The following is a 12,464-nucleotide window of genomic DNA, read 5'->3' on the forward strand; positions in this document are numbered from 1 at the left end:
TAATAATTAGAATAAGTTGTAACTTACTTAATTTGAAGCACATAGATTTTGTACCTAAATTTATGTTTGTTCCATTGAAGTTACATTGTAATAAAAATGGTAAATCAGCAGTGAAAGAGAATTCTGCCATTGCCTGAGTTTGAGAGATGTAGTTAGAACAACCTGATGCCCTAATCGGATCTATTCTGTCTCAGAAGGTTCAGGGAACAGGAGTGTGGAGTGGTGGTGGTGGTGGTGGGGGGGATGAGCTGCAGAGTTTCTTGGAGGGTCTAGGACATGAAACAAGCCTTGAGGGATCAGCAGACACTGGTAAGAGAATCAGGCAGGTCTTTCAGGAGGGAAAAGAAAGCACGTTGGAGAATTGCTGGTGAGTGGACTTGGTAATAATGAGTTTGATCAAAGCAATGGAAGAGATCGGGGGAGGTAAATAAAGACCTCTCTTCCCCCAGCACTCTAGCCACAGACTAAAAGGACAGAAGCCCTGCATGCCGAGCAGTGGAACCGGGTCATCCTCTCTGGGGACAGGTTCCCGGGAGTGGACAGAGGTGGGCACTGTCCCAGGTGCTGAAACCAGCATGGGTTTGCTGGAGGGGGAAGAGTTGGCCCTGCTCTCACGGGGCTCAACTCCATCAACGCGAGAGGGCGTGAGCAAAGAGACAGAAGGTTTGGTCTACATGGGGACCCATGTGGGAATCAGCATGACGAGCAGAGGATGTGTGGGAGGTGTAGTTGGAACCCAGTTGTGTTTGGCATTGGTTAAGAGATTGGGATATAACCCTGGGATATAGCCATGAAAAGCCTGGAGCAGAGAAGGATAAACATGGGGAAAATGTGCAAAACTATATTAGACATTAGAAGACAGGCCAGTTCCATCAGGAGGGGAAGCCTACAGTCCAAGAAATACAGGCCACGTGAAGCACAGTAAGGCTCTCAGTGAGGGAGTACGCATGGATGGGAGTGCTGGACAGAAAGAACATGGAGCAACTGGCAGCAAGTGGAACGAAGTAGACAGGTTAATTTGTCTTGGGTGTTTTGTTTTGTTTTTTAATCTTTGGCCATACCCGGACGCATGTGGGATCTTAGTTCTCTGTCCAGCAATTGAACCTGCACTCCCTACATTGGAAGGCAGAGTCTTAACCACTGGATCGCCAGGGAAGTCACTCTTCTGTTTTTAATTCTAGTCTTCACACTTGTACCAGACTATGTGAAGGCTGACTGCAGGTCCAAAAGCCCCCTGGGCCTCCATTCTGCTTTCCTAGTGGACCCACGAGGGTTAGAGAATTCTTAACAAAAATCACATTCACATTGTGATTTGGGGAGCTTCAGTTTTTCCAGGTATAAAATGGATGAGTCACAAGTTAGAACATTATTTTCCCACTTGTGTCTTGGGGGACCCTCCTTCACAGGATGTTAATTGCTGCTCTGTGGAAAGAGGGTTCCATGGTGGAAAACGGTTTGAGAAACATGGGAGTAAACCCAGTGAACTGGTTCTCTTTACTGCAGGACTTCTTGGGGTCTTTACTATGCAATGGATGCTGACACTCTCCAAGTGGGGGCTGCAGTGTATGGAACACCCTGCGGGGCAAGTGTTGGGAGACCCTGGGTTACAAGGTCACTACATCTCCTCTTGTTCCAACAATAACCCCTTCAGACACACTGAGGCTCACATGATTTGCTTATTTTGATTTTTGCTGTTTAAAGGAAGACCAATTCGAATATAACCTGCTCACCCAGTTTTTCAATTGACCGAGTCAACAGGACTTTAAAGTGGATGCCGATTATATGCCCAAAGAATTTTAAGTCAGGTTCTTTTTTCCAGAACTTTGGAAATCAAATTCTTGAAACAAATGGAGGGTGATTCAGTACTAAATGGGATGATGCTAAACTAGAGTGCAAGAGAAACTAAGGGAAGAATTACTATTGTTGATGGTATGCTAATGCTAACACACATTTGCTGAGTGTATTTTTCTCAGGAAACATTCACGACTATGCCATGGAAAAGATGCCTCTGATCCCCACTCTACAGATGAGAAAACTGAGGCTCTGAGAGCTTCAGAAACTTGCCCGAGGCCCCACAGCCTAGGTCATGTCAGAGATGGATTCTGCTGCATTTTCTTAGCTCAGGCATCTGTTCTCTCATAGGGTCTGGGGCGGGGCGATGGGGCAGGCCAGACTGTGAACAGTCAGAGGGCAGAGTTTAGTCTTGATCCACATGGTGTGGGGTCACTGCAGCTTCCTCCTATGGCAGGATGAGCCCCATGAACAGAGCCTCAGAGAAGGACCCTCTGAGGGCCTGTTGGATTGATAAGATGGGGGCACTTTCCAGCTGGAGTGACAGCTGTGGTTGCCCAAACATGAGGATCTTTCACAGAAAGAACCCCTATTAATTAATTCAGTTCAGTCGCTCAGTCATGCCCGACTCTTTGCAACCCCATGGGCAGCAGCATGCCAGGCTTCCCTGCCCATCACCAATTCCTGAAGTTTACCCAAACTCATGTCTATTGAGTCAGTGATGTCATCCAACCAACTCATCCTCTGTTGTCCCCTTCTCCTCCCGCCTTCAAACTTTCCCAGCATCAGGGTCCTTTCAAATGAGTCAGTTCTTTGCATCAGGTGGCCAAAGTATTGAAATTTCAGCTTCAGCATCAGTCCCTCCAATGAATATTCAGGACTGATTTCCTTCAGGATGGACTGGTTGGATCTCCTTGCAGTCCAAGGGACTCTCAAGAGTCTTCTCCAATACCACAGTGCAAAAGCATCAATTCTTTGGTGCTCAGCTTTCTTTATAGTCCAACTCTCACATCCATACATGACAAATGGAAAAACCATAGCTTTGACTAGATGGACCTTTGTTGGCAAAGTATGTCTCTGCTTTTTAATACGCTGTCTAGGTTGGTCATAACTTTCCTTCCAAGGAGTAAGCGTCTTTTAATTTCATGGCTGCACTCACCATCTGCAGTGATTTTGGAGCCCCAAAGAATAGTCTGACACTGTTTCCACAGTTTCCGCATCTATGTCCCATGAAGTGATGGGACCAGATGCCATGATCTTAGTTTTCTGAATGTTGAGTTGTAAGCCAACTTTTTCCACTCTCCTCTTTCACTTTCATCAAGAGGCTCTTCAGTTCTTCTTTGCTTCCTGCCATAAGGGTGGTGTCATCTGCACCCTATTAATTGGTGACACATTAAAATGTGAGAAAACAGACCTCAGCCAGCTGATCAAGGTCAGCATCAGCAGGGATGGGTCATGGTGACTGATGGTCGGGTAACTAAGATACCATAAGCTGCTTGGCATGGTCAAAAAAAGAAAAAGACTTTAAGAAATAGAGTCTATTTTTTTTTTTTTTAAAAAGAGGAAAGAAGAGAGAGATGAGACAAAGATGCCTCCCTTGAAGACAGCTGGCCAGAGAACCAGGAACAATGGGGGTTAGGGGACTGGGAAGGGGTGAGGATGCAGGCGGGGAGGTGGGTTTTGGTTTGGATATGCTGGAATGGAGGTGGGCTATCTATCCATCTGTATCCTGCCAAGGGCCAGGCCTTCTTCTGGGCCCTGGAAATCCAGTAGTGACCAAGACAGACAAACTCCCTGCCTTTGTGGAGGTACCTTTGTCAACAAAGGTCTGTCTAGTTAAGGCTATGGTTTTTCCAGTAGTCATGTATGGATGTGAGATGTGGACTATAAAGAAAGCTGAGTGCCAAAGAATTGATGCTTTTGAACTGTGGTGTTGGAGAAGACTCTTGAGAGTCCCTTGGACTGCAAGGAGACCCAACCAGTCCATCCTGAAGGAAATCACTCCTGAATGTTCATTGGAAGGACTGATGTTGAAGTTGAAACTCCAATATTTTGGCCACCTGATGTGAAGAGCTGACTCATTTGAAAAGACCCTGATGCTAGGAATGATTGAATGCAGGAGGAGAAGGGAATGACAGGGGATGAGATGGTTGGAGGGCATCACCAACTCAATGGACATGAGTTTGGGTGAATTCTGGGAGTTGGTGATGGACAGGGAGGCCTGGCTTGCTGCAGTCCATGAGGTCACAAAGAGTCAGACACAACTGAGTGACTGAACTGAACTGAGCAATAGACAGGAAAGCAAACTGACACTGGAATGAACAGCAGGAATCCAGGGTGGGGAGAGGGAGGGGAGGTGACGCCTCAGGAGAGGGATCAGGGAGGCGGGTGGGGAGGGGACGGGTGGGGGCCGAGACCTCAGGAATGAGAGTAGCTAAGTCCTGCTGGTGGGAAGTAGGTTCCGAATGGCAGGAACAGCTCTCCTGTGTGAAGATGCATTGCAGGCAGCTGATAGCAGCAATGCATCTATCTGGCTTTCTAGTCAGGGCTGAGCACACAGCTTGAGTCTCCTCTGCCTAGAACCGCTGGTTAATGTCCATTCCAGAATGGCTCAAAAGGCACTGCTTCCAGGAAGCCCTCTGTGACTGCAGTAGGCCAGTCAAGTCTGTCCTGTTTGGGAAGTCCAGAATCCCCTCGGCTTTGCCCACAAGGTCCCCTGTGGTAGATGTGGTCTGTCACTCCAGGCTGTAAAAACAGAGGTCTTATCTGTTCTCACTGCCTCCTCAGCAGGCATCACAGGTCCTGGCACATAGTAGTTCTCAGGAAATATTTGTTGACGGACTGATTAATGGGGATTTGGGAGGGTGCCCTCAGGCAGGGAGGGAAGGAGGAGAGGCTTAGAGGAGGGCTTTGAGGGTGGTGGGTGAATAGTAGCCCCCTACCATCCAATCCCTGAAGACACCCAAGTCCTAATCCTTGGAATTTGTGAAAGTGTTGTCTTAGCAGCAAAAGAAACTTTGCAGGTATGATTAAACGGATGGGTTTGCCACGGGGAGATTAGCTTGGATGATCCTAGGGGGCCCTAAATGTCATTACAGGGACTTCCCAGCTGGTCCAGGGGTCAGGACTCCACGCTCCTAATGCAGTGGCCCCAGGGTCGAGCCCTGGTTAGGGAACTAGATCCCACATGGCACAGCCAAAATATTCCTCATGCCGCAACTAAGACCCAAGGCATCCAAATAAATTAATTAAAAAAAGAAAAAATAGATCAACTGATTTTAAAAAGGGTCCTTACGAGAGGGGAATCAGAGCAGTGTCTGAGAGAAGGAAATACAAAGACAGAAGCAGTGGTTGGAGCGATTCGGGGGCATGGAGAAAGAAATGTGGGTGACCCTGAAGCTGAAAAATGCAAGGGAACCAATTTTCCCCTGAAGCTTGGGAATGGGAAACACAGTCATGCCAACGCCTTGATTTCCACCTAGTGAAACTGAGTTTGAGTCTGACCTCCAGCTTGTAAGATAACACACTGTTGGTGTTTACGCCCCTAAGTGTGTAACAATTTGCTCAGCAGCTCTAGAACTGGACATACTGAGGGAACCTGGGGGGAAGTCAGAGAGCCAGGAAGGAAGTCCGGAGAGCTGGCTGTCGGGAAAGAGGTGATGGCGTGGGGAAGCCGGTCTGGCATTTATGACTTGGCTTGGACTTTATGATCACCAGCACAGCCTGTGAGCACCGTACATGGTACACCTGCTTTCACCATCAAAGAAGGACGTGTTACCCAGAAGCAAAGAGCGCTCACTTTGAAGATAGGGGTGAACGCCTCTAAGCCAGGACTCTCTTCCCAGATGCCAGGGTCCTGCCTCTCACTGCATACGTGCTAATCTGTCCTTTTGGCAACCTTGAAGGAATGAACCCCTGCCATGTTTGATGGAATTTCTTTTTCTTTGTTGTGACAGGATACAAAACAGCACTGAAAACCATGCTTCTCTGGAGCAGTCTGTCTGGGCTATGGTGAGCCTGTCTCCTGGGCTACAGTCCTCAGTTTGGCTCACGTGCTCTGTTCTTATTAGCGATTGTTTGCATCGACACAGGGCCTGGAGTCCGTGGTGAAGGACCTGGGCTCCGGAGCCAGGTGGCCCGGTTCAAGTCCCCTCTGTCCCACTGACTGTGTGTGCTCAGCCCTCCAGACTTCTGTGTCCTCACTGTAAAAGAAGGACTGTCCCACTGTCCTCTTAAGGTCACTGGGAGATGAAGCAAGGCGGCTTTTACACAGGAGCTAGCGCCGATCTGATTGTTACATACGGTTGACCCTTGGACAGTGCAGGCGGTTGCTTCAATGCCTCGGAGCAATGAAGCCCCACTGAGCCTGTGCTCTCGAGCCCAGGAGCTGCAACTCCTGAGCCCATGTGCGGCAACTCCTGAAGTCCGGATGCTCTAGAGCTCAAGAGAGCTTCCGCATCAAGAGAAGCTGCTGCAATGAGAAGCTCTTGCACCGCAACTGGAGAGCAGTCCTGCTCACCACAACTAGAGAAAGCCCACACGCAGCAAGGAAGACCCAGCACACCCAAATAAATAAAATCATTTTTTAAACAAATTCTTCTATGAGTAAACAAAGTAAAAAAAAATTGACTGCAGAAGGACCAGAGAGGAAATCTGCAGAGTGTTGGTGGCCGGTAGCCTTGAAAAAGTTCTCATGCTGGCAATGACCAGGTACCATCTAATCTGATAGAAGCAGGGCAGGAAGAAAACCAGTTGAAGTAGGAGAGGAGTTATTTGGGGTTTAAAAAATTCTTTCAAGGAACTGTTGTCAAGCCTGGTAATAATGATAGTTTAATCAACGGCTGATATTCGGGACTCTGTCCCCACCTTGGGGGCCTGCACAAGCAGGCTGATGGTCTTAGCTCAGTTCAGCATCATGAGAGACCCTTGTTGGGAGTGAACAATAACCCCTCTGACAGATGAGGAAACTGAGGCACAGAGAGGTTAAGCTACTTGCTCAAGGTCACACAGCTTCTGAAGGATAGGACTTGGCTAATGCCCAGCCCCAGGGCACTAACCGCTTCACCACTCTGCCTCCCTGTAGCGTCCACAGTATACGTGCGTCCTGCTTATCAGCTGCCCATTATGTGGACACCCCGCCCCTGTACCTGGGGACTCCTCCACGTCGCAGGGCAGAGCCCATCCCTAGGGAGGCGTGGACAGTGTCAGACTGGTTTCCCCAGCTTTCCCTGCACATGGGGCTTGGGCACTGGACAGCAGCTCCTCTACTGGGCACCAGATGCCCTGAACTTGGAGGCCAGATGCTCGTGTGGGGAGAAGCAGACAGAGAGGAATTCACCTTGATGTGGGGTACACTCGCTGTTCACCCTCATCCTGCCCTGCCTGGGGATCTGAAAACAGGGGCAGCGGGGCTGGAAAGCTCGGGTGCCCTCTGGCCCCTGCCTCACCTCCAAAGACAGGCTCAGGGTGCCATGAGAGCAGGTCCCAGAGGTTGGCTTCCAGTCTCTTTTGTCTCCCTCCACTCCCCACCTCTCTTCAGGCCACCCTTCCAACAGCCTGCTATTGACCCAGAGAACACGTCCTCCTTAAATAAATAAATCGGGCCGGTAACCTGGGCTTAATCCTTTATCACTAAAAGCTTTGAACAACCCTTAAATCTTCTTGGCAGGGATCATAAAATAGGTTACTCCCATCAACGGATCTCTCTGAACCTGATTTCACCTTTTCTTTTTCTTCCTTTTCTTGAGGATTCAGGATTATCTTCGAGAGCCTCAGAGAACGTTCTGTGAGGTCGTGACACCCTGAGATCCGCAAAGGTTGGGAACGGAGCTCCACACCCAATGTCCCAAACTGCGCCCTTAACAAAAGCTTGTGCTCCTTTTTACGTCTGGACTGGCTGTGCTCATCCTTGAGATTAAGCAGCCTAACAGTGCTTCTGTCTGCCATCAGTGTGGTTGTTTCTAGAAGCAACTTCTCCCTCATTCCTCAGCCCCACTGTGGTTCAGTTCACTACTTTAATAGGCTACAAGCTAGAAAATCACATAGCCAAAATGTATTAGCCTTATACTTACATGAGAATACATAATTAATGAAATGCCATTGGAGGAGCTTTGTGCTTAAAATTAGCTTGCTTGCTAACTTTCTGCTGTGTGCACATATGCCTATATCTGTGTACATGTGTGTGCAAGAAAGAGAGAATGCCTGCCTGCATTCTGAGGAAATGAGAGAATGCCTGCCTGGAAAGAGAGAATCCAAGTGTCTGCATGGCCCCTGGACCCGGGTCTGGACCCCTCACCTCTGTGAGACGGATGTCGGCAGGGATGCGGTCTCCGATGGAGAGAGACACGATGTCTCCGGGTACCAGGTCTCGGGCTAGCAGGTGCTGGAGCTTTCCTTCTCTTATGCTGCGTTTTAAACGGGAAAAAACAAACGCATCCACGTTGACATCTCAATTTTAGGCACTTTGATAAACTTGAGCAAAAGCTATAGAAATACATTTTCTCTTTCCGATGTGGACAAATGCTTGTGCCTTAATGGTTTTATTATTTTTTAAATTCACATGTCCTAAAAGACTCTTGGGAAAGAGCTTGGTTCCTGGGAGAACTTGGGCTTCATTTGAAAAGTGGGGTGACTACTGTTCACCCTGCTTGGAAACAAGGTGGGACCACATGGCCTCCAGAAGCTTCTGCAGGTCTAGAGAAGCAGCTCCTCGACAAGGCTGGCAGTTGGCGGTGCTTCTGTTCTCGGAGAACACAGCGCTCTGGTGTGCAGAGCTCAGCTCCGACCTCAGGGACAGCAGAACTTTGTTAAAGCCAGGAGGAGCATCTTAGGTGCCCAAGAAGCCAGGAAGCACCACACCCACTCCCCAGGCCTGGAACTGCTTTTCACAGCTGTTTGCTGTTAGACATAGACATGCTTCTGTGTACGGGCTCCCACTGAACCCGCAACATGCTGCTCCTTACCCAACGTGGCAGGACCTCCCAGCTGGACCCGTGCCCCTCCCTGGGCCTCCTTCATGTAGCAGCCAGAGAGTTCTTAAAGCACAAAATCAGATCACAACTTCCTCCTGCTCCACACCCTCTCCAAGAGCCTGGGAGTTAGACCCAGACATCTTACCTCCTGCCATTCACCCCCTTGAGTACACCCAGATCTTTCTAGTCTCAAGGTCTTTGTGGACCTTGATTGGTGGAGCAGACACTCCCCTCTTCCCTGTTAACAGAATGCAGTTGTTCAGATACCTGCCTTTCTCCCCACAGCAGAGTGCTCCAGGGGGGGTCCTGACAGGCTGAGATGATCAGGGTGATCCCATCCCCTGCCCATGACTGACATAGACACAGGCATGATCTACAACACTGGACTAAGAGACAGGAGTGGTATTTGGCAGGGGCTCAAGAGAAAGGTTTTCTCATTCTTTACACACACACATGACCTCTTCTGTTGGGCTTTTTCATCTTTATCATGTCTGGTTGTGACACCTGGAGCTGTGGCAGCCATCTTGGGGTCATGAGGGAATCCAGTATAAGAACAAAGCCAGCAAGCTGAGAATGGCATAGTAAAGAGATAAAAGGGCCAGGTCCTTGATGCCATCTTGAATTAACTAACCCCACTGGCCCCTCACTTCAGATCCCTTGCCATAAGACAACACAGTTTCCTTGTGGTTTGTGCAGCTGAATTTTCTGGGTTTTATAGCCAAGAGCACCTATCAGATATACGTCTGCTCTCCTCTCGACTCTTCCCACAGCTGGCCCCTGCCATTTATCAGGCCTCAACTTAAAGGTCAGCTCCACCTTAAATGTCAGAGCAGGGGAACCTGCCAGCCAGCTATTCGGGGTTGTTCCCATACCTCCACCAGTCACTGCATCTCCACGAGGTTCTCTTTAATTTTTGTGTGGCTTTGGCTTTCAGTCTTTTTGGCTTTAATGCACCTGCCTCATTCCAAAATCATTTCATTCCTTCACTTCATTATCTGCCTCCCTGTTAGGAGTGTGAGAGGTCCAAAGGCCAGGGCTTCCCTATCTCTTCACCTGGGACAACATCGCCCTGCACACAGTGGGTGCTTTGTAAATATTTAATGAATGCACAAAGGATGGAGGTAACACAGGAAGGGTCTGCAGGGCAGATGCTTCTCCTGTTCTGTGACATGGGTCTCAGGGGCTCGGGGAGGGAGGCTGTGTCCCTTCACTGCTCTTTCAACTCTCCCAGGCTGCCTGCCTCTGCTGTTCTTGAAAATAAAATTGTCTTTCAGAAGCAACTCCCAGGGACATCAATAATGCATACTATTCGCCTGAAAGGCCAAGACTTGATATTTAAACTTAAGATCAGCTCATCAAACCCCATAAATCATGGATGCTTCTGTCTGCTTATAGGATTACGTCACACATCACACGTCTGGATTTCTGACACCTTGTTCATCCCATCATTAAGCCCAGACATTTTTACTGCCCCCCAAAGAAACTTCTAGAATTGACTCATGCCTCTCATGCTTTCACAGCATGCTCTTTTGGTCTCTACTTCGTTGCTCATTATTCTCTGCCTTGTATCTCTCTCTCTCTCTCTCTCTCTCATACACACACACACACACACACACACACACACACACACACACTCTTCACTTGCTGATTCCTTGAGAGGAAGGACTTTTCACTAGACCTTTCTATCCTCCAGCTCTATGCTCAATTACGCCATCTGTATCCAAATATATGTTAAGGTTCTTTCTCCCAGCTTATCCTTTGGATAAAAGAGAGTTACTGTCTGTTGAAATCCTTCCAAAGTACCTTGGATCACGAGATACCTGCAGTGACTTTCTTATGAGTGGCAGTGTGTATTTGGGAAAGACACATGACTTAAGACAACCTTAGCTGATGCCGGGGGAGGTGAGGGAGAAGACCTGGGCCTTTTCCAAAGTGGTTTCATGTTTACAAGGAGAATAACTGGTTGGAGATTGGGGGTACACTAAAAAATTCAATAGAAACACACACACACCTCAGCAGGCCTGCAACATTCTCACTTCAGCCTCTGCTGTTTCCTTGACCAAGGGCAGCAGCCCCTACAAACCCTCTAAGCTAAGCTATCTGTGATGGCAGCCACTAGCCTGTGAGGCTGCTTGAGTTCAACTTAAATAAAATGACAGCCACATGTGACTAGTGATGCCATCCCAGGCAGTGCATGTGATAGAATCTTCTAGGGAGTCCCCTCACACAGCACTGAGCTAAGCAGACAGGCCCAGGAGGTAAGGGGAGACATTCTTGTCTTTCCCTTTTAAATGTCTTTGGGAGGGTGATGTGATAACAAAAGGCAAAGCAGGAATGTTCGGGTGGGAAAGAGGCTGGCGGGCAGCTGAGCAAATGGCCAGGGTTCATCACCGACCTGTCCACCCGCTTCAGTCAGAGTTCTGAGGCTCAGCTTATTATTAAAGCCCTGCCCCTCAGCTTCTTCTGAGCCTCAGGAAACATGTCAAATGCCTTCTAGGAAAAATGCACACAACTCTGCACACTTCATCACAGGTTTCGCGGGCCACCCTCTTCCCAAAGCCCTGCCATCCATGGCCCCCAGGCTGGGCACCCTGATTAGACACCAGTGACAGTGTGGAGGCCCAGAGAGGCTGAATGACACACCCAAGGACACACAGCAATCTGCTGTCGGGGCAGCGATCAGGTTTGCTAACCCCTAGTAAGACAGGCCTGGTGGGCTGCCGTCTATGGGGTTGTACAGAGTCGGACACAGCTGGAGCGACTTAGCAGCAGCAGCAGCAGTAAGACATGGTTCTCCCATATCACACGGCAGAGGATATAAAGGTGGCCAACGTTTAGCCAAACTCGCCAGCCCACTGACTCCTCTGATGAACCACAAAGTCCCGGGGTGGGCTGGAGGTCTCCGACTTACCAGTTGCATTCGGGAGGAACCAGCTTTGTCAGCTCTTCCAGAGATTTCTCTGACCTGTACTCCTGGCCGGAAGCACACGAAACACTGTGTTTAAGCGGGGTCAGGGGTTGGGGGGGCCCCCACAAAGCTCCCATCAGCCCAGGTGACCCCGCCTGGGAACTCAGGGCACATATACACACCTGGATGAAGGCGACGGTGACCACGATCAGCACAGCCTAGGGGGCAAACGGGAGGACATGTTAACACCCATTGCCAATGAACAGGTAAGTGATCCAGGGGAGGACACTGTCTTCCAAAATGTATTTCCTTTTTCCTTGCAAAATAGAGCACTGTGTGCAGAGATTTAGAAAACAGAGGAGCCAAAAAAGCACCCCCAATTCTGCCTCCAGAGGTTTGCATTTGGGAGTTATCTTTCTAGATTTTTTGGCATAGATATGGTAACACAGGATGATACAGTATAGATACGATCATTTGTATCTCACCAGCATTTAATAACTGGCCACCTGATGCGAAGAGCCGACTCACTGGAAAAGACCCTGATGCTGGGAAAGACTGAGGGCAGGAGAAGGGGCTGACAGGGGATGAGATGGCCTGACTCAATGGGCACGTATTTGAGCAAATTCCAGGAGACAGTGAAGGACAGAGGAGCCTGGCATGCTGCCATTCACAGATCACAAAGAGTCAGACACAAATTAGTGACTGAACAAACAAATACAAAGCTTCTAATAAACATGATTTCACATCAGAAGATGTGGATCTAGCCTCAGGCTTTCGAACAGAAGCGCTGAATT

At 48.9% G+C, this 12,464-nt stretch overlaps 1 protein-coding gene across 1 annotated transcript in view; it reads right to left on the bottom strand.

Moving 5' to 3' along the window:
• ATP2C2 (ATPase secretory pathway Ca2+ transporting 2) overlaps positions 1–12,464 on the bottom strand; it is a 75,550-nt gene that overhangs the window by 36,244 nt on the left and 26,842 nt on the right. Inside the window, exons 5-7 of the mRNA XM_070451457.1 lie at positions 11,853–11,888; positions 11,674–11,735; positions 8,087–8,195 (exon numbers count right to left, since the gene is read on the bottom strand). Coding sequence (XP_070307558.1) covers positions 8,087–8,195; positions 11,674–11,735; positions 11,853–11,888 — 207 coding nt within the window. The remainder of the gene's footprint in view (positions 1–8,086; positions 8,196–11,673; positions 11,736–11,852; positions 11,889–12,464) is intronic.

This window comes from Odocoileus virginianus, chromosome 20 (assembly GCF_023699985.2).
Source record: "Odocoileus virginianus isolate 20LAN1187 ecotype Illinois chromosome 20, Ovbor_1.2, whole genome shotgun sequence".
Lineage (NCBI taxonomy): Eukaryota > Metazoa > Chordata > Mammalia > Artiodactyla > Cervidae > Odocoileus > Odocoileus virginianus.